Below are 19,356 nucleotides of genomic sequence, written 5' to 3' on the forward strand. Positions count from 1 at the left end.
AAAGGTGAAAAGAAAAGTAAAATGAAGAAATGAAAGTCCAAGGATAGACAAGGCTAGAAGATAACTTGACTTGCTCCCAACTGCAAAAATGCAAAGAAAAGAAAATTCTGCCAATAGACTCCAGAGAGTACAAGAGTGCATGCATAATATGCATATGTTTGCCAAACGAGAGATGCAAATGACAAAAAAGAAAAGAAAATAGACATGAGTAAAAACCAAACAACTAGAAAAAGACAGAACCAGAATCAGAAATATGTCGTTCCCAAGAGAGTCGGCCTTATATACTCTCTAGTCATATCCACGGCTGCATCTGCATTGATACCATTAAGAAAGAAAAAGGAAAGGCCATCAATAAACATGAACTCGTGTCCATTTCACGATCATCGGACGGAATCAAACATGGGCCTGCGTGGCCAGCACCAGACACTCGTTCAATAGCCTGGAAATCAAAATCGACATCGACATTGGCGTGGTATCGTTCAATCACTCGCCTTCAACAACGCAACGGCAGCTTGCTGGGCACGCAAGCCACCAACCTCCCTCTTGAGCCGGAAATTCTCCTTCTTCAACCGTCCAATCTCATCAAGAGCACCGTTCAACTGAGTCTTGAGAGCCTCCTCCGTGCTCCCCGATCGTACATCTTTCGCCAGCTTGCTCAGTTCCGAATTAAACCGGTCGTAAAGCGCTTCGTTCTCTGCACTGGCCTCCCGATACAGCTCGTCAAGTTTCTTGGCTCGTTTCTCGCTGACAACTAAAGACGATTCTAGATCCCGTTCCATGGAAGATGTTCGTCCGTTAAGGTCTCCAGACAATATGTCAAAGCGTGACTCCAGAGTCTCTATCCGGGACGCGAGCGCCGCATTTGAAGAGTATTCATCGGCATCCAAATCTTCGTTCACGGCATGAATTTGCTGCGTTGGTCGAAGTTTCAACCCTTGTAGCTCGTTGCTAATCAGGTCCAGTTCGTCCTTCAACCCTGAGTGTGCAGAGGCCTGGGCCTTCTTTTCGTTCTGAAGACGATCCCGTAGCTTCTGCGGGCTCTGCATCCGCAGCTTCTGTGCCTTCTGTGGAGTCCCGCCGCGTTTCAGATCAGGATTGTTGGCCAGCGCTGGACGCTCTCGTAGTCCACCACGCGACGGTATACTCAATGTCCGAGGCCTTTTCTTGTACTCTTCCGGCGAACCAGTACTGGCATTCTCGCCCTTCTTCCTTGGTGAACGCTCCGCTTGTGACCTAGGATCAATGTTCTCTTTGCGGCTAGGTGTAGCAGGACGCGTGGGAGATCTGGAAGGTGAACCAAATTTAACTGGCGACAGACTGCGGCCCGACCCTGAGCTCTGTGGTCTGGTCTTTGTTGGAGTCATTGCGTTAGACCCCGACCCAGGAGTTACAGGTCTTGATGGTGAGGAGTCAGACGTGGTTGTTGTCGAAGCAGTATTGGGTCGTAGATCAGAAAGAGAGCTCCGTCGCTTTCGACGGACCTTGACAGGCCCATTTGTCGATATACCTCTAATCGAAGAAGATATGGACCCAGTGTGCTCGTGCCCACTACCTGGGCGGGCGATTTGTTCCTGAGAAGATGCTGCGGTATGATCACGGGAGCCAGGACGTAACAGTAAGCCCAGACTGTTATCCAGGTCTATCGACTTCGAGCGTGACAAAGAGCCCCTGGGAGTGTTGGATTCCGAGTCTCCTGATCCCTTGCTCTTACTCAAGGTTCGCAAAATGGATGACATCTTACTCTCGCCTTCATGCTTCGATCCCTCGCGGTGTAAGCCGAAACCGAATCGCTTCCGGAAGGAAGACGCATTGGAATTTATAGAGCCCGTGTTGTGCGATACGGACTTGGTTTGATCGCAGATCAGGGTCCCCTCCAATGAGGCACCACCTGGGATATACTCGTCGAAGAGATTGTCAAAGTCATCTACCAGTCGATCCAAGAGAGAGATATGTTGCATCGGATCACCCTCGACGGTGAGGATCTCTGCAAAGGCGGCGGTGAGAGCACCGCGATCACCGTCATTACCCGAAGCGTCCAGCAATTCTGCAAGCAACCGTACCATAGCAGCAAACGCACGGCGATTCTGAGGGCTCATCTCGGCCAAAAACTTCCGGAAGTTTTCGTCAAAGTCACGCGGAAACATGGTGTCAAACTGGCTCTGAATTAACTTCAAAGACGATGGGTCAAGGATCGGTCCCATATGTTCCTGCCATGCGTTGGCCATAAACGTCTCAAAGGCAACAAATAGTGTGTCAACGGGAACTTCAGCCGCAGCCTGAATCTTTCCAGGATCTTCCAGCAACACATTGTACAGCTCATTGACCGAGGAACGATCCACGCTGTCTCTACCGCGTAGGGTCCGTCCGACGATATTCCCACTCCGCGACTGCAGTGCTAGAGCATAGGCAGCAAATGTTTGCTCCAACAAGCCGAACTGACTTTCCGATCCTCTGGAACCTGTTGTCTCGATCACGGAAATTCTATTTGGATTTTCCTCTTTCGCAGGGATACTAGAAGGCAAGGTGTTTGCCCGGGAGAGATTAATCCTCGGAGGCGGCATCTTTGGAAAGTCGCCCAGTAATGGCGCAGAGTTAGGTGTCTTGGAATTTGACGCGCCGTCCTTCGGTTGATTTCCACCCAAGAGGCTAGAAAGCAGCTTGGATGGCGATGGTGGTCGGAAGCCGCGTGGCGCTTTGACTTGAGTTATGAGATTGCCGGCAATGTATCGGAGAATCTCAAAGTTTGAGTGCACAATGGGCACAGTCAATGTTGGATTTCGAGGTCCATGTAGCGGAAGTAGCACGTTCAAGAGACGCTTGGAAAGTACCGGTATGAAGCTATCTGCTGTGACCAGATCAGAGGAAGGGATACCCACGGTCGAGTCAATGTCCACCCGATACTGATCTTCCTCCCCGGCTGTTACCAACACGACCACCTCCACATCCGAACTGGCCAATATTCGACTGCTTTCTGCTTTGGGGGTATTGAAGAGCACTCGAATCTTCGCGGGACCCGTCCGATTCATCGTCCCATCTGTATCCTCCTCAAAGACGCAAGCCAAGATCCCAATATTACCCACTGTTCCACTTGTAGGACTCCGGAGTGTCCACTTTGCATTCTCTCGCTCAGATTCGGAGAACCGGCCCTCAATCTTGGCTTTGGCGAACTCTTCAATCAGTCGATTGGCCCGTGCTTCATACATACCCGACAGCTCTAATGCGAGAAGATCCGTGGCATTGTCGTTTGCGACTCCAGATTTGGCGGAGGCCGGCGCGAGAAACAAGATGCGCCCACATGTTGATTGCATGCAACGAACGCTGTGAATGTCGAATACCCGTGCGACCCTAATCTCGGTGGTGCTGAATGTTCCCGGAGCATCTGTCGTTGTCGATGCGGCATGGTCAAGATCAGCCAACAGTCCACGTGCAGTCATCCGGCTGTCTGGAGCTTTGGATAAAAGGAGCAAGCAATTCTTATACAGCAGCATGATCCCTGTGCTCGGACTTGGCGTTTGCATATCCATATGATATGGTGGCGACAGCTCGTCGAAGTCGACTGCAGTGATCAAGCGACCGCTGGGCACAATGGAGGCATGCCAGCCATCGACAAGCTCTTTTAGTCGTTGGAAGCTCTGCGAATGGTCCGTCAATGACGGGTTGTCCAGCGAACAGATGTCCTTGATAATATCTCGCGCCTTCAAGAGCGGTCGGACAGCGGGATGAATCAATGGCAGACTGCCCATCATGGTGTCGATCAGGAGACTGTAGCGGGGCAGACGTTGGACGGGTTCCATGAGGAGGGAACGTAGCTGTTGCTCGCCCGTTTCGTACACACGCTTCGAGAAGCTGGAGTTTTTGTCTTTCATGAACGAGTTCAGAGTTTGGGTGAAGCCGTTGTGAGCGCGCATGTAATCCGCGTAGGCTTCCGAAAACCGTGGGAACCATTCGATCAAAGCGTTTGCAAAAGTTGCGGCACCGATGGCGTCCTTGCTTTCTCGTGACGAAGCTCGATGTGACATTTCCGTGTCCTCCGCAATATCAGCAATGGCGTCCTTTTCCGTCTCCTCGAGTACCTGACGAATGACCTCCAAGAAGCCCACATTGATGTCGAGTATCTCGTTCAAACACGGCGGGAACAGGGCTTTGAGGGCCGACTCGTCGGGGCTCGTACTGGTAGCCGATCGTGTCTGCGCTTTGATCCGGAATTCCTCCGCCACGACTCGCACTAGATGATACATCTTGGCAACATATCGCTCCTCCGTATCGACCAGCTCACACATGGTGAGCCGGAGGGCCTCCTTCTGACCTCTCGAGAACAGGCGGGACCGGCTGACATTGGTGGGTTGGGAAGGAGCACGTTTCAGTCGGGAGGTAGGTAAGAAAATCGGCTCTCCCAATGCGCGGATGAGGGAAGAGTAGCGGCCATATTGGTGATCAGGGGTATCTTCGAGATCTTGGGACGTATCGTTATCGTCGGGTCGCGGGGGCGGTTGTATGGTTCCGGCGGGGAGGATCACATCGAGATCGATCCATGGGAGCTTGCGTTCCTGAAACGCACCGCGGATGTCGCGAATCGTATCCGATAGAGCCGTATTATTATTATTATAATTATTATGACTGTTCGTAACCATATTCTCCACCGGAACCATGCGATTTGCCAAATCCGCGGCATGCATCTCATCAAACATCTTGGGGATCTTCCCACCGGGCTTCCCCGCGCGGGCGAGATCATGGAGGCATTCCTTGGTCGACTCGGACAGATCCGCAAAGTACTTCAACATGCTGACGGCCAGACCGCGACACACTTCATCGCCTTGTTTTTCTCGTGGGAGGTGGTTGACGGCCGCATATAAGGGAGCAGCTGGGGAGACGGTGATTCGGGGATAGCTATGGAATCCGGCGGGGGTGAAGACATGCGCCTGAATGCGCGAGCTGCTAACGGTAGCATTGGCGGTTGCGACAGGACCGTAGAAGACGAAGACGGAAGCGAGAGATGGATCGGAGGTCTGATAGAGGGTCAACTGCTCAAGAGGCAGGTCCGACAGAGAGGTGGACACGGTCGCCATGGTGGATGATAAGGCAGGAACGACTCGACAAAATAAAATAAAATAAAATGAGAGAGAAAGGCAGGCAGAGGCTGCAAATAGCGAATAGCGAATAGTGATAGAATAATAAATTATTAAGAAAGAATGGCAGTCGAATTAACCAGGTCGAAATCCAACAACGTCAGATAAATCAACAGAGCCCAAAGATTCAACGAAAAGCGGAGAGAGAGAACGGCATCGATGAGTCTGAATCAAACGGAAAAAGAATAAGCAAAGAAAGGAAAAAAGAATGAACGATTGAGTGCTTCATACAGTCCAGAAAAGAACTGAATGAAAGCCCTCCATAGAGAGAGTGTGTGGGAGTAAAATGTGTGTCGTAAGAGAGCGATGAGGGAAAGACAACAGACGCGTCGTCGATCCTTCAGCTGAGGGACCGATTCGGAAGCGGGACAGGTTGATTAGGATGAAATACGAGAGATATTATTAGATATCTGGATTCTGATAGAAAACAGGAGGACAAGAGAGAATAGAAAAAGGAAGAAAATAGACAATTGAAATTCAATACACAAGCGGTGATGATGGTTGGGCTGCTTGTCGGGGGACTAAGCGGGGAGCAGCTCTCTGTATATACATACAGCAGTGTTAGAGACTTTGTGTGTGTGGGACAAGATCGACGGCTTTGATCTGGCAAAGAAAGCCATTCAAATTGAATTTCCTTCCTTTCTCCATTGAAATCTCCTCTTTTTTTCTGATCTAATGACAGCCATGACACGTGTTGGGCAGTAAACATCCCCCCTCTATACACAGCACTTCTCTAGTACTCGGTACTCCGAGTACGAATATTCTGATAAACTGGCCTGCATGTAAGGACTTGAAACGCATCCAGGCAAATCATCTTCTTTCATCTTTTAGACTGTCTCATTCGGAGGTTATCTCGTTAGACCTCGATTTACCCGATCCGGTACCTTGTTGTCCGATCAACCACCATGTGCTACAGTGAGCTTTGAGAATTATACAGGAACGACGACCGCACGAGTTTTGAGGGACAGCAGTTTTCAATGGTTACTGCGTACTCTGGTACTTGGTGGTGATTTAAGGAGTATCAATCCCTTCTTCAACAAAGACATTCTAGTTCATAGTTAGTTAGCGCTTTGATGCCTGCGGCGTCAGGGCAGAAATAATGTGAACCAATGAGAGCGTCCATATTTAGCCATGGGAGGATGTCCTCGTGGTAAACTCTATCCGAACAACGCAATTCTGTATTTGGATACATCAATGTGAACAAGGAACTCCCATTCTGACCACTAAAAGCCAGGGTAAATAAGCAATCAGTTATACATGACTACCTGTCAAAACCGATTTAGGAGGCAGAATGCATTCATCTCTCATACGGTCGAGAGTCACATAATGACCTTGACCAACCGGAAGCTCCTCTTTGAAGCCGATACTCCGGATCTTGTCAAGGCTTAAGTGGGAGAATACTTGGGTTCGTCCAATGTAGGTTTCTTTTTGAGTTAGAGGGCAAATTTGTACGGAAGATAGGGGCGGAAGAAGCAGCGCTGAGGATTGAGGGGGCCAACTTTCTACTCCGGAGTAGTTCGGTCAATGGGGTAGCCAGTTGCTCCCCTTGTCGCATGATAAGCTTTGCCGGGCAAGTAATGTGACTGGGGTCGGTCAAACCGGACAGGAAAAGTCTTCGTGCCTCCCTTGCTTTTATGCCTTTCAATTGGCCACCAAGAGGAAGGTCCAGGCTCCGCAGATCCAGAAATGACCTTCGTGAAAAGGTGATGTGATATGACAGTCGATCTTCTGGTACAGATCCCCTCTGTGGCTCGATATTCCAACTTATTCTCTGCTCTATATGAAGGAATGATGAACGGTCGCTGCAAATGGTTCATGGCTTATTCTCATGAGCTTAGTGTTGAATCTCTCTGCAAGAAAGCTGTCTATCTGATCCCGTCCAGATGACTGATAGCAAATTGTTACAGATGTATGTAACTTGAGTCTTATACGCTGCAATGGTAAATACTTTAACTGAGGCATGATTATGACGAAAACAACAGCACAAGAGATTTGCATATCATCCTTAATTGCCATTATCTGCCATTATCTGCAAGATGCCCGCGATTCATCTCCAGATGTTGTTCCTATCTGTCACTAGAAGATGAAACGTAGCCAGATCAGGAATGGGCGGCGAGAACAAGCATTGGCGAGGATCTTACAGACCAGTTCACAGCTGGTGGGTGAGCACTAAAAACGGAAAGGGAAAGCCTTCAACCTGTGAAGAAAATCCGGTACATATGCGCCGAAATACGACAGAGGTAGGGCCATAGACTTTGAAAACCCCATACAGGCTTCTCTGCATTGCCATCCAGCCTTCTGGTATCTCCCGATAGTCCATGCTGGCGGTTTTGAAGTATTGATTGCTTGAATCTGAGAGTAGAATCCTCGACGTCCGTAGGTTGTCGCATAGAAGCACACAGTGAAATGATCGACTCTAATTGCTACAATCTGCACCTGTATGTATGGCCCTTGGAGTTGCACACCCTGAAGAACGTTAAACCAGAGCCAGAACGAGAGAATGAGGGTTCTACTCCGTAGTCTTGGGTGACGGCGAATTACCAGAAACTGTATAGTGTTCCTATTTGGGTTTAGCGTTCCCTTGCCGCTTGGCACCGCCGTGCGTGCTCTATAAAGATGCCTTCCATCGCTGCTTCAACTTCGACCCAATTTCTGTTGTTTTCCTTTCACTTTGTTCGCACGCTGCCCGCATGATTCTGGTGAGGCATTTTTGCTATTGATTCTCTATCTGTCCCCCCTCATTGCGCCACCCCCCTTTTCGTTGTCTGAGGTCGTAATTGTCTTGGAGCTGCAGTCTCCCGGCCAGTATGATCCACTCACTCATGCTCAAGGATCCTGCTAACAATGAGTGATGTTTGAGATGCTGTGATGCCTTGCAAATTGGATGTCGTCTGTTGTTCTCGTCGCGACCATCCTTGTACCCTTCATTTCCCGCCGGCTGAGTCTCACATGATGACGGGTTCACGGAAGTTTATTAGATCGTATTCCGAGAAAAAAGAATATGAAGCTTCAGAGTGGGCCATACAAAAATTCTCAGCGTCGCAGGTATCCTGCCAAAGGTGAGGATATTGCCATGCCATGCTCTTGTGTCTACGTACATACTACGCCGATTGCCTTGTCTAATCCTGGCTGTCGCATTTCATCAGATGTTTTGGGTATCAGTACGACAGGATCCACCACATTCCATTTTTGGCTTTATCCACGCTCCTTTTATTGGTGATCTCGAGTGGTTGGTAAAGACAACATGCGTCACTCTTGACCAGCGTTCTGTATATTGAGAATAGTTGGCGAGGATAGCAATCCAGCTTCGTGTCCTGGTCTGCGTTGGACTGGGAACCAAGAAATTGATTGAGGAACTGATTAAAGATGCTGATGTCACCAACTTCACTTTCTGACAGGCAACTTTGAATATCTCGGGCAGTCCATGGGATCAACACCTCAACTCCTGGCTTGCGTCAGCCATGGAATCGATGGCGCAGATAGACCAGTTGAAAATGCGTGAGCAGAGAGACAAGGGAGCTTGGTGGAGTCAGGCTCGCTCCGTTGGCCAATGGAAATATTCATCCTGGAACGCCGAGCAGAGAACCACTCTGGCACTTAAGTCCCTTTCCATACCAGATTCATCAGCAGGAGGGGCATCAACCATTTTAGCATCAGGCCCAGTTTCCGCCACTGCCTCAGCTATATGAGGCGACGCCGACTTTGCTGGCGTGGTATTCAATGCATTGCCCCAATCAACTCCCTCATTCTCATTCTTGCGCAGATTCTCCAATGAGAGAACACCAGATGTCTGATCAGAGCTATCCTCTCTCTTTCCATTGACCACGCCTGAGCGCGCAGTAGCAGTCACAGAAGGAGAAGTCTTAGATTTCCTCTGCGACTGCCTGACAGCCGGGTTCAAGAACCTGAAGATCTCGCGCCAGTTCTTGCAGAGGGCGACTTTTTCGCCTTCACTGGCAGGGTGGAGTTGTTGTTGTTACTGCTGCTGCTGGTTGTGGTCGGAATTTGGGCTTGTTTTCCACACGATGGATTGGAAGGTTGTCGGGTCTATGTCTATGTCTGGGGTTGGTTTTGTTTTTTGAGGGCCCTGAGCCTCTGTGATCTTGCGGGCCATCCGCTGCTGTTTAGAACAGTAGGATTTTTGTTGTAGTATTCATCCGACATCTTGTCCCAGTTGCTGAAGTAGTCTTCAGTCTTGAAAGACAGCACACACACAGAGCCGCGCAAAGGCTTGTAGCCGGCGGGCCCGAGGTGAATGTTATTGTCATTGAGCGCGACTATGCGGATCTAGGCCGCAAGATTAAGTTCCTAGTTGGCCACCCCGAGGTTGCGGAGAGGATTGCGGACAATACGCTCCACTCACTAAGGGATCAGTATCTTATACTGGCGGCGGAGAGCTGCTACTAGAGGGAGCTAGTGAGGCAGTATGCTTCTGTTTGAGCCGGTGGCTGTCGCGGGCAGGAGGGCCAAGGGCCTGCCGTTCGAGAGCTGGGCTCTGGCGACTCAATGAGAACTCGCTAGCTAATGATGCCTTGATACCATCTGATAATGACAGCAGTGGCTCCGTCTTTATCGGCCCTAATGGTTTTCCCTTATCGCCTTTCACCACATAGGGAACATGATTGAGAGTCCGCCCTCGAACGAGTCGTCCGTGAACGGATACTAGTCAAGTTTGATTGAGCTCAACCCGAGCAGGGTACTTAGGGTATAAGAGCACGGCTGGCTCTAATATGGCTAGCACCTCTCTAAGTCGCTGACTAGGTGGAATTGGTTTCTCTGGGTACAGTACCAGCCCCGGCTGGAAAAAGGGTTGTCTTCAAAAATTTTCATTCCCAATGAGGATCTCGCAAAGTCATGGTGTAAAAACCTCATGGGCCCCATCCGCGTGATTGACCTCCATCAACACCTTCATGCAAATCTGACGCAAATGCAGTAGTCCGTCACCATCTGACTAGGCATAAATGATATCTAGAATAAATTGCCGTTGGCAGGTACCGAAACGACCTCTCTCAACAGGTTTAGGAATCCGACCGCCATTGTCCAAGTATCTGTGGCACAGGGCCCTGTAGACTGTCTCATTGTTTGGCAAGATTGGGTTGACGAGGTGGCCAAGATCGAGCACGTGGATATATTGAGTTCTAAGTACTATTCGTTAGCAAAAGTCATGGACATAGACAGCGAAGAAAAGCTGGTGTACTCACATCCAGTCCCAGCAACCCATGTATCCACGTCCATCAAATACAAAGAAGAAGTTCATCATCTGCTGAGTTATTGGAGGCCTCACAAACTGACGCAAGGTAAGGTTGCTCCAGCCAAGCTGAAGACTGAAAACCTCCACAGCTGAGAGGGAAGCATTACTATAAGTAATGGTCTTCACTCGAAATTCTCCACCTTTTTCATTGGGGCCGGCTCCTGCGGCCGAGCCGACAAGATCGAAGGCAATCCTGACACCAGTTGTTCCACTTGGAGCATCAGAGGTGCCTTCAATGATCTTCCTGTGAAACAGAAGTCTCAAGACAACATGGTTTTTGATCTTCTGTTCATATTCTGAATCGTCATCCTCCAGCAAATTGACTTCGCCGTAATCCAGAATTTCAATGAAGCAGCTTTGAATAGTCTTGTTCAGTAGCGAGGGAGGTACATGTTCACCGTTGTAAGTAATGTCACGTTCAACAGGAGCAGGAGGAGGGGGCGGCTTTGGAGGCATTGCAGGATCAAGCCCAATAATCCTCCGGGACGACCTGATGCGCATGATAGCGACGGGTAAAGACTGTGTTGTAGTGATATATGCAGCAAGGAAAGGATGGTGCTGGATGAGGAAGAGGGAAAGAGAAGAGGGAGGAATTAAACATCAGCAGGTGGGCTAACAAGATTCACTACAGGGGAGCAAGCTTCATTCAAGGTAGTAGTGAATTGACTCCCACTACCCATCCAGGTAAACGCCGCCTATTCGACTGCTTGATGTTAAAAGGCCCAAGGCTTGACGATCCCACTGGAAATACTACTCAGTGGAACGTGGTCAGTGATGATGGCTTATATCTGGAGCAACCACGGCATCCGCAAGCCATGGGGCTGGTCGAATGGGATCTAGGGTGATAGTGATTTCTGTTGGCAACCCTCAGGTCGACAGATCACGTGACACATAGACCATGTAGATGTCTATCCTAAGCCACCCTTCCATCAACTTATACCTCACTGTAGGCAGAGAGTGAGTATATACCTTCCATAGGAATACAGATGAACTAGCGTACCCGATAGACATCTGGTTAAACCGATAAGCTCGAAACATAGGCTTCAGGTTCTTCGAGGTGCTGAGTGGGATAGTCCTCCGAATGGGAATGGGTAGAGGGTGCTTATACTTAGTGTCCAAAGGCCAGCTAGCAAAGCTCGCTGGAAGCACGCCTGTGGTGTCAAAATCGACGACCCAGAGATTCCCAGACCGGTCGACGGGGAAGTTCTCTCGGTAGATATCGCCGTAGTAGCACAATAATGGCTCATTGCTGAAATCCACCGTACCACAATCCTGACCAGTCCCGGAGCTGAGATTTTGAAGAAGCTATGGAGTTGTAGTTAGCGATAAACATCCATCCTTCTATAGGCGATGTGCACTCCACTGCGGCCGATATTCAAATGCTTCTTCGCATCGTAAACCAAGGCGCGGGATGGAACATCCACTAGGTGAAGCTTACACGATTAATGGAATCCTGCAGCTCTTGCACCGAAGAATATATCTTTGCTGCCTCTCGATCTTTAAAAAACATATGTCTGATATATCCGCCCGGTGGCCCAAAGCTTCCAAAGACCCCCGGCGGCGGCTTCACGGCGATCAGCTCGGCCAGCGCCTTCGCCCGCTCTTCGTCGGACGCAAAGTGATGGATATCGATGTATTCCATCACAAGGTACGCGCTCGAGCTATGATCTGGGAGCCAGGCACGGTAGAGTTCCGGGATGCGGATGGTCGACTGAGGATTTGCGTTGATGCAAGAGTAAAAGAACAGGTGAGCATGGGCTTCGGCCATTTTAGCATTGTTATACTTGATGAAGAAGATCTTCCCATTCGCAGTAGTGTACGTGAGACAATTATAGTTGAGACCTTTCTGGCGGCACAGTTTAATGACTTGGTCTTTAGAGGGCAGATCTGGGACAGAGGGGTTAAATATTTCCTTATCAGTGACAATCATGTTGAATGCCCAGGAATAATAATAGGTGCTTATAGTGAGAAAGCAAAGGTCTCTCAACTCACTCAGCCATCGTGGGCGGCGAGCCAAGACTACTAACGTAATCCACAAGCAAGTGAAGAACGGGTGGATCCTGCTGCGGTCGGACAGCCAATCAGAGGCGGAGGAGAAGGCAATATGAGGCTGCAGAGGACTACTATTGATATAGCTACTCTGTTAGTTATGGCAGTATGAATGGGAGAGAATGAATGTATGAGCGGTATGAAGAACTATCACAGATTCAGGGGCTGAATCTGGTAAAAACAGTGTGGTGGAGTGCTCGGTAGGATTATCATTCCATTCTGTGCATGTGAAGACTGGTCTTTGGAGGGTTAGGAGATGTCGGCATCCATAGGGTTCTAGACTCATGGAACACCCTTGTTTCTCTTGCCCTTATTCAGTCTATGCGTCACCCCCATGAGAAGGACCTGACATGTAGGGTCTTCTGGATGCTTCACCATATAGAGCTTGATATCCTTCCACTTCAGTGCATCATTGCTTCTCATATACCCAGAAGACTCGACTAATGTCCCAGGGCGCGCAGATGTTGAGGTCATCATCTTTCTGAGTGTGCCGAGCTGGTATCGACACCATACAGTGGGAAAATATACGTTAGATACAGCCATGAGATGGTAGGTAGTGAAGAGAAGGTCATCAATATTGACTGACGGCTGTGTCTTTGCTCCCAGGTCCCAGGTCGTACTCGTCGGTAAGGGCAGTGCACACAAGCTTACTAAATAAGTCTTGATCCTAACTTATCTTGGATATTCACTTACGTTTATCATCTTCCGTCTTAGATCATAAGGAAAGAGGCGGTCCATTTCCTCGCACCAAAACACTCTCCAGTATCGTGCAAAGACCAGAAAGCCTGACTGGTACTCAGCATTATGGTTCTCAAGGTACCAACGAAGGAACCCTTCGATAAGTTTCAGCGTGACATTCCTGAGCCAGTACTTGTAATCCGGCGGCTGAAGCATCGAAGTACCTTAAAGAGTTGGATTAGCAGCCAAAAAGCTATACACAGCAGCAAAGACGCACCTTTGGAAATTGCTTCGCACGAAATGCATATTTCGTTTCGTTGATTCAGCGAAATTACTCTCGAAATGGGCATCAGGCTGTTGGACGAAGCTGTTCCAGTCTACCTGGCCTGCTATTTTTGTTTTGCTTCCCCGAGTCATTGGTCTAGCGGTATAATGAACTTTTTTCAGTGTGGTAGCGAGGTTTATGATTGAGGGAGTCGTAGAATTTGGCAAAATTTCTTGGATGGAACAACAATGGAAATTAAGAAAGACCGTGTACGGACAGACGACGGCCATTTTATCCTCCACCTTTACACTCATGATGTATGCGCCAGGTATAGACTAGATATTGAACTAAGACGAATCTAGTATAGTCAAGATGCGCTGTTAAAGCGGCGACCCCAGGGTGAAAAGACCACAGTTTTTAATCCAAACACCACGCGGAAGCGTGTCTTTTCCGTCGTCACCCAGAGTTACTCCGTAGGACGAGTATGCAGATCACACGTGAGGTGGTTGATCAACCCCATTCATCTTAGGATGTCTTCATTTTGTCATCTGGATCCCTAGCTAGAAGCGACTAGAGGAACTATGTTGTATGTATCAAAACTGATGACAACGGAGGAATGTTGTGTTGTGAAGAAACCATACTCCATACTAAAGATATCCAAGGCGGTGGAGAGATCCCCGCTAGTCCGTATCGGGAAACCACTCAAAGACCAGCTGTTCCCCGAAAGAGCCTCACTTCACTCATTCTCTCGAGTCGTGGACCTCTCTTCCACACACTCTCTTTTAATTCTCATAATCTACACTCCTTAATTGTGCTACCGCCATGGCAGCACATCCGCTCCCCATTGCGGTCGATCCAGTGGCCCTTGTGACAACAGAATGTATCACCGTCACTTCTGCTATGCGCAAACATGCCCGCTGGGCTCACTCCTCCGTCTCCGCTATCCTAGGCGGGTCGTCCGCCGTCTCCAGAGTCTACGACCGTGATGCCCAACAAAACACCTCGTCCCCTCCGAGTCCTCGAAGCGGTGCGCCATCGACCCCCAGGTTGAGGGCGGCCCTGGACGAAGACCATGCCTTGGCCAATCGATGGGGTCTGCGGGGGAAGAAAGGAAAGAGCATGCAGGACAATCCCTTAATATCAGCCTTTACTCGTCTGCGCAGTGATCTTAAAGGATGCAGAGATATTCGCACCTTCGATACCCCGGCGTTGCTGCATCCATTCTTGCAGGTCATCCGTTCCTCCTCGACCTCCGCCCCCATTACCTCGCTTGCGCTGGTCGCTATCACTAAATTCTTCTCCTACGATATCGTTAATCGGAACTCCCCCCGAATTTCAATGGCCATGCAGCTTTTGTCCGCCGCCACGACCCATTGTCGATTTGAAGCCAGCGACTCCTCCGCCGACGAGATCGTGTTGTTGCGCATTTTGAACTTAATGGAGGGCATACTGTCACGGCCCGAGGGTGAGCTACTGGGGGATGAGAGTGTCTGCGAGATGATGGAAACCGGCCTGAGCATGTGCTGTCAGGTCCGTCTGTCCGAAGTCTTGCGGCGGTCAGCGGAGATGGCCATGGTCAACATGTGCCAGGTTATATTCATGCGTCTCTCTCAACTGGAAGTGCCCTCACCGTCAGACCCGAATGATCCCTCACGGCAGGAATCCACGGGGGAGGGCAAAACGCCCAATTTCAGAATGGACCCCTCTGTAAATGGAGACACGGTCACCTCGCAACATCCATCCGCCATGGGGTCCGATACAGCTACCCCGGAGCGCGAACGCATCAGTGGGGATGAAGGGATCCCGGACCAGGCTGCTAACGGAAGTGCTGTCGCTGCCCCGCCGAACCCACATGATAGCGAGCAAGACGAAGTCACACCTTATTCGCTGCCATCAATTAAGGAACTGTTTCGTGTTCTGATCGACCTCTTAGACCCCCACAACCGACAGCATACGGATCCAATGCGGGTGATGGCGTTGAGAATCATCGATGTCGCCCTCGAGGTGGCTGGTCCATCTATCGCCAAACATCCCAGTCTGGCCGCATTGGCCAAAGATGACCTTTGTCGACACCTCTTCCAGCTAGTTCGCTCAGAAAATATGGCCATTCTCACCGAGTCGTTGAGGATCGCTGGTACTCTGCTGTTGACCTGTCGTCCGGTGCTTAAGCTTCAGCAAGAATTGTACCTTTCGTATCTAGTAGCCTGTCTTCATCCTCGGGTCGACATTCCCAGAGAACCAGGTATCGATCCAGCGCTCTATGATGGCATTCCCCAAGCTCCTAAATTAGTCAAACCTGCGCCTTCTCAGACCAGCAGTGGACGATCTACGCCGGTTCCTGTAAAGGACCGTCAGAAACTCGGACTTGAGGGAGGCTCACGCAGACCGGAGACTCGCGAAGCAATGGTGGAGAGCATTGGCGTCTTGGCTCGCATCCCAACCTTTATGCCGGAGTTGTTCGTCAACTATGATTGTGACCCGGACCGAGCGGATTTGTGCGAAGATATGATCGGCCTTCTCTCCCGAAATGCGTTTCCGGACTCGGCAACTTGGAGCACAACCAATGTTCCGCCTCTCTGCTTGGATGCGCTTCTTAGTTACGTGCAGTTCATTCATGACCGATTAGATGACGAGTCGGAACTTGAGGACTTCCCGTCTCTAGATAGACTACGAAGCCAGCGTCGAAGAAAGAAGATCATCGTCCAAGGCACGCAGAAATTCAACGAAGACCCCAAGGCCGGAATTGCCCACCTCACTGCACAAGGAATCATCGAGAATCCCGATGACCCCACGCAGGTCGCGAGATTTTTGAAGGGAACAAGCAGGGTGTCGAAGAAGATCCTGGGAGAATACATATCGAAGCGATCCAATGAAGCTCTCCTGGATGCGTTCGTTGACCTCTTTGATTTCGCGGGCAAGAATGTTGTTGAGGCTCTGCGCGACCTTCTGGGCGCTTTCCGTCTGCCTGGCGAGTCTCCGTTGATTGAACGGATTGTAACCACCTTCTCCGATAAATACGTGCAGAAAGCCCAGCCCGAGGGCGTTGCTGACAAGGATTCTCTGTTCGTGCTGACCTATGGTATTATCATGCTGAACACTGAGCTGTACAACCCGAACATCAAGTCGCAAAATCGCATGTCTTGCGAAAGCTTCTCCCGAAACTTGCGCGGAGTAAACGCAGGAGGCGACTTTGCACCAGAATTTCTCCAGGAGATCTATAACTCCATCAAACATAACGAGATTATCTTGCCCGATGAGCACGAAAACCAGCATGCGTTTGACTATGCTTGGAAGGAGCTATTGCTCAAGTCCTCGGCGGCGGAAGACTTGGTGGTTGGCGAAACCAACCTCTACGATGCGGAAATGTTCGAGGCCACCTGGAGGCCGGTTGTTGCAACTCTTTCATATGTTTTCATGTCCGCTTCGGATGATGCAGTCTACTCCAGAGTCGTCATGGGGTTCGACCAATGTGCGCAAATCGCGGCCAGATATGGTTTGACTGAGGCATTTGATCGGATCATTTTCTGCTTGGCTTCCATTAGCACGCTCTCCACGGAAAATCCTCCCAGTACGGCCTTGAACACCGAGGTACAAGCCGGAAAGAAGAGCGTTATGGTCAGCGAGCTGGCAGTCAAGCTTGGGAGGGATTTCAGAGCACAGCTGGCTGCTGTGGTTCTCTTCCGTGTTCTACGCGGCAATGAATCCGTGCCCCGAAACAGCTGGAAATATGTTGTTCGAATCCTCAGTAACCTATTCATCAATTCCCTCATTCCACCCTTTGATAATGCTGAACTCAACATTTCTCAAATTCCTCTGCAACCCCCTTCACAGGTCGTGGACCGTGTCAACCGTGCAAATGATACCGGCCTGTTATCAGCTTTCACGTCTTATCTCTCGAGCTACGCAGCCGACGACCCTCCTGAACCATCAGACGAAGAACTCGACAACACGCTGTGTACAGTGGACTGTGTGACCGCGTGTGCTATCGACGATGTTGTGGCCAACATCAGGTCTCTCCCCGTGCCGGCTGTCGCGTCATTAGTGGAATCTCTGATCGCTCTCTTGCCTGAAGAATCTACCCCGGCAGTCATTGTCGTGAAGCACGAACGACCTGCATCGCGGATGGCAAACGGCAAAGTCGACCCTAACCAACCCGGTTACGATCCCGCAATGATTTACCTTCTGGAGTGGGCAACCATACTCACGCTTCGCGATGAGGAAACGATGGGAACGGCTGGGGAGTCGCTGGCGACTTCCTTGCAGGCGTTCATTCGAGATGCCAGGAACATCCACCCACTTGCATTGTCGCGAATCATCACCTATCTGCTAAACCTGTTGCGCCTTGGTCATGTAAGGGCTTCTCATTGTTTTGTTCATTTTTTGAAGTAGTTAAAATGTAGCTGACTATCTTCCAGGAACAACCGTTCATGCGAGTACCCGTCATTCTTCACGGAATCTCCAGTTTCGATCAGGATATCCTTGAGAGTGTCGCGATTCCGATCGTGAATGCTCTTTCGCAATGCGTCACTGATCCAGGCCTCTTGAGAAACCAGATCACTGTTTCTCCTGACTTCTGGTCGATTTTGCAGCGGCTGCATCAGCACGCAGAGGCTGCGCCATTGGTTTATGAGCTTCTTCAGACCATCGTTGACTCCACGCCTCCGATTGTCAGTGCAGATAACTATGAGTCCGCCGTTGGTCTCGCGAATGAATTCATCTCTGCTGGTAGCGTTGGTGCATTCGAAGAGAGGCAGAGAGACGCACTTTCTCGACGGACCAAGGGTGTTAAGCAGCCGAAGCAAAGGTATGCTTTTGCTCTTTTCGTTGAATGTATTCTTTGCGGTCAGAACTGACAAAATAAATAGTGAAAACCAGGTTGTTGCTCGCGGTGTCAAGGCCATTGGTTTGATTTATCACCTAACCAGGCGTGCTCCCGCACTTATCTCCCAGTCACACCTGGAAAAGACTGAGGGTACGTACAGAAATATCCTGCGAAGAAAGGGCGGTTACTGACTTCTGAATAGCTTGGTCTGCGTACTGGACTCCCATTTTCCAAACCTTGACCTCCCAGTGCATCAACCCTTGCAGGGACATCCGACACCACGCCATATCCACACTCCAGCGCGCGCTTCTGTCCGTCGAGTTGATTTCCGGTGACGATAAGGACTGGACTTCTATCTTCGACCAGGTCCTCTTCCCGCTTGTCCTACGATTGCTGAAGCCCGAGACCTACCATTCGGACCCGCGTGGAATGAGCGAGACTCGTGTACAAGCAGCAACTTTGATCTGCAAGATCTTCCTCCGCTATCTCGATCAGCTCCCGAACCAGGATGCCATGTTGGATCTATGGTTGAAGATCTTGGATATCCTTGACCGAATGATGAACAGCGGCCAAGGTGATAGTCTGGTATGTTCCTGTTTTTTCCCCTCCACCTATAGTTCAATGTCTAACAGTTTTACAGGAGGAAGCCATCCCCGAAAGTCTCAAGAACATCCTCCTGGTCATGGCAGATGGAGGCCACTTGGTCCCGCCATCCCAAGACGCCAGCAAGGAGCAGATCTGGGTTGAGACTAAGAAGCGCTTGGAGCGATTCCTCCCCGCTCTCTTCGCGGAGATTTTCCCTGATGCTAACCAGGAAAAGTCTGCGCCTGTTTCTGGGGTTTCATCACCTGTTCCTCCATCGTCGTCGGCCGGTGAGAAGGCTAATGACGAAGATACTGGCGCTGCTGAAGCTGGTGCTGGTGGTGATGAAAAGAGCGATTAGACTCCCACATTATTTCTTGCTTTTCTTATTTTCTCCCTTTTTATACCTTCTACATTATCATTCACGTACGGGTAATGGTCTGTTTCGGTTAATATGTTGGCACTCGGCTCTTTGACATTAGCGTGGGTGGTTTCTGAGATGCATACGTGTAAATATATAATCTCATCAATTGAACAAGAATGGGACGTACAGCAAGACCTCAAGGAACCAGGTATTTCTGAG

The 19,356-nt window shown here is 49.9% G+C and overlaps 6 protein-coding genes across 6 annotated transcripts; 2 read left to right on the forward strand and 4 right to left on the reverse strand.

Moving 5' to 3' along the window:
* Positions 1–141: 141 nt before the first annotated feature.
* On the reverse strand, positions 142–5,266 carry ASPGLDRAFT_657676 (putative Rho guanyl nucleotide exchange factor). The gene is made up of 3 exons (XM_022548940.1): positions 426–5,266; positions 311–382; positions 142–255 (listed from the first exon to the last, which is right to left on the reverse strand). The coding sequence occupies exon 1, from the start codon at positions 5,064–5,066 to the stop codon at positions 480–482; it is 4,587 nt and encodes a 1,528-aa protein (XP_022398024.1). The 5' UTR covers positions 5,067–5,266; the 3' UTR covers positions 142–255; positions 311–382; positions 426–479.
* Positions 5,267–7,867: 2,601 nt separating this feature from the next.
* ASPGLDRAFT_50379 (uncharacterized protein) lies at positions 7,868–8,369 on the forward strand. The gene is made up of 3 exons (XM_022547295.1): positions 7,868–7,931; positions 7,987–8,185; positions 8,273–8,369. The coding sequence occupies exons 2-3, from the start codon at positions 8,079–8,081 to the stop codon at positions 8,361–8,363; spliced, it is 198 nt and encodes a 65-aa protein (XP_022398025.1). The 5' UTR covers positions 7,868–7,931; positions 7,987–8,078; the 3' UTR covers positions 8,364–8,369.
* Positions 8,370–8,655: 286 nt separating this feature from the next.
* On the reverse strand, positions 8,656–9,394 carry ASPGLDRAFT_28166 (uncharacterized protein; the record flags this gene model as incomplete). Its single annotated transcript, XM_022543733.1, has 2 exons — positions 8,656–9,079; positions 9,342–9,394. 2 exons carry the CDS (start codon positions 9,392–9,394, stop codon positions 8,656–8,658), a joined length of 477 nt encoding a protein of 158 aa, XP_022398026.1.
* Positions 9,395–11,311: 1,917 nt separating this feature from the next.
* ASPGLDRAFT_38114 (uncharacterized protein) lies at positions 11,312–12,307 on the reverse strand (the record flags this gene model as incomplete). Its single annotated transcript, XM_022544906.1, has 3 exons — positions 11,312–11,321; positions 11,378–11,682; positions 11,816–12,307. The coding sequence occupies 3 exons, from the start codon at positions 12,305–12,307 to the stop codon at positions 11,312–11,314; spliced, it is 807 nt and encodes a 268-aa protein (XP_022398027.1).
* Positions 12,308–12,937: 630 nt separating this feature from the next.
* Positions 12,938–13,557, reverse strand: ASPGLDRAFT_50383 (uncharacterized protein). The gene has a single exon (XM_022547296.1). It carries the CDS (start codon positions 13,318–13,320, stop codon positions 13,099–13,101), a length of 222 nt encoding a protein of 73 aa, XP_022398028.1. The 5' UTR covers positions 13,321–13,557; the 3' UTR covers positions 12,938–13,098.
* A 587-nt stretch (positions 13,558–14,144) lies between these two features.
* ASPGLDRAFT_76308 (Sec7 domain-containing protein) lies at positions 14,145–19,356 on the forward strand. The gene is made up of 5 exons (XM_022549844.1): positions 14,145–17,719; positions 17,785–18,173; positions 18,235–18,341; positions 18,394–18,776; positions 18,832–19,356. Exons 1-5 carry the CDS (start codon positions 14,192–14,194, stop codon positions 19,132–19,134), a joined length of 4,710 nt encoding a protein of 1,569 aa, XP_022398029.1. The 5' UTR covers positions 14,145–14,191; the 3' UTR covers positions 19,135–19,356.

Source organism: Aspergillus glaucus (assembly GCF_001890805.1).
Source record: "Aspergillus glaucus CBS 516.65 unplaced genomic scaffold ASPGLscaffold_19, whole genome shotgun sequence".
Lineage (NCBI taxonomy): Eukaryota > Fungi > Ascomycota > Eurotiomycetes > Eurotiales > Aspergillaceae > Aspergillus > Aspergillus glaucus.

Bases quoted from the DNA above. Each gene is read 5' to 3' on its own strand.
- ASPGLDRAFT_657676 (XM_022548940.1), bottom strand. From the start codon at position 5,066: ATGGCGACCGTGTCCACCTCTCTGTCGGACCTGCCTCTTGAGCAGTTG.
- ASPGLDRAFT_50379 (XM_022547295.1), top strand. From the start codon at position 8,079: ATGACGGGTTCACGGAAGTTTATTAGATCGTATTCCGAGAAAAAAGAA. The intron at 8,186-8,272 runs GTGAGGATATTG...GCATTTCATCAG, and splicing joins TCGCAGGTATCCTGCCAAAG to ATGTTTTGGGTATCAGTACG.
- ASPGLDRAFT_50383 (XM_022547296.1), bottom strand. From the start codon at position 13,320: ATGCTTCAGCCGCCGGATTACAAGTACTGGCTCAGGAATGTCACGCTG.
- ASPGLDRAFT_76308 (XM_022549844.1), top strand. From the start codon at position 14,192: ATGGCAGCACATCCGCTCCCCATTGCGGTCGATCCAGTGGCCCTTGTG. The intron at 18,174-18,234 runs GTATGCTTTTGC...CAAAATAAATAG, and splicing joins GTTAAGCAGCCGAAGCAAAG to TGAAAACCAGGTTGTTGCTC. The intron at 18,777-18,831 runs GTATGTTCCTGT...ACAGTTTTACAG, and splicing joins GCGGCCAAGGTGATAGTCTG to GAGGAAGCCATCCCCGAAAG.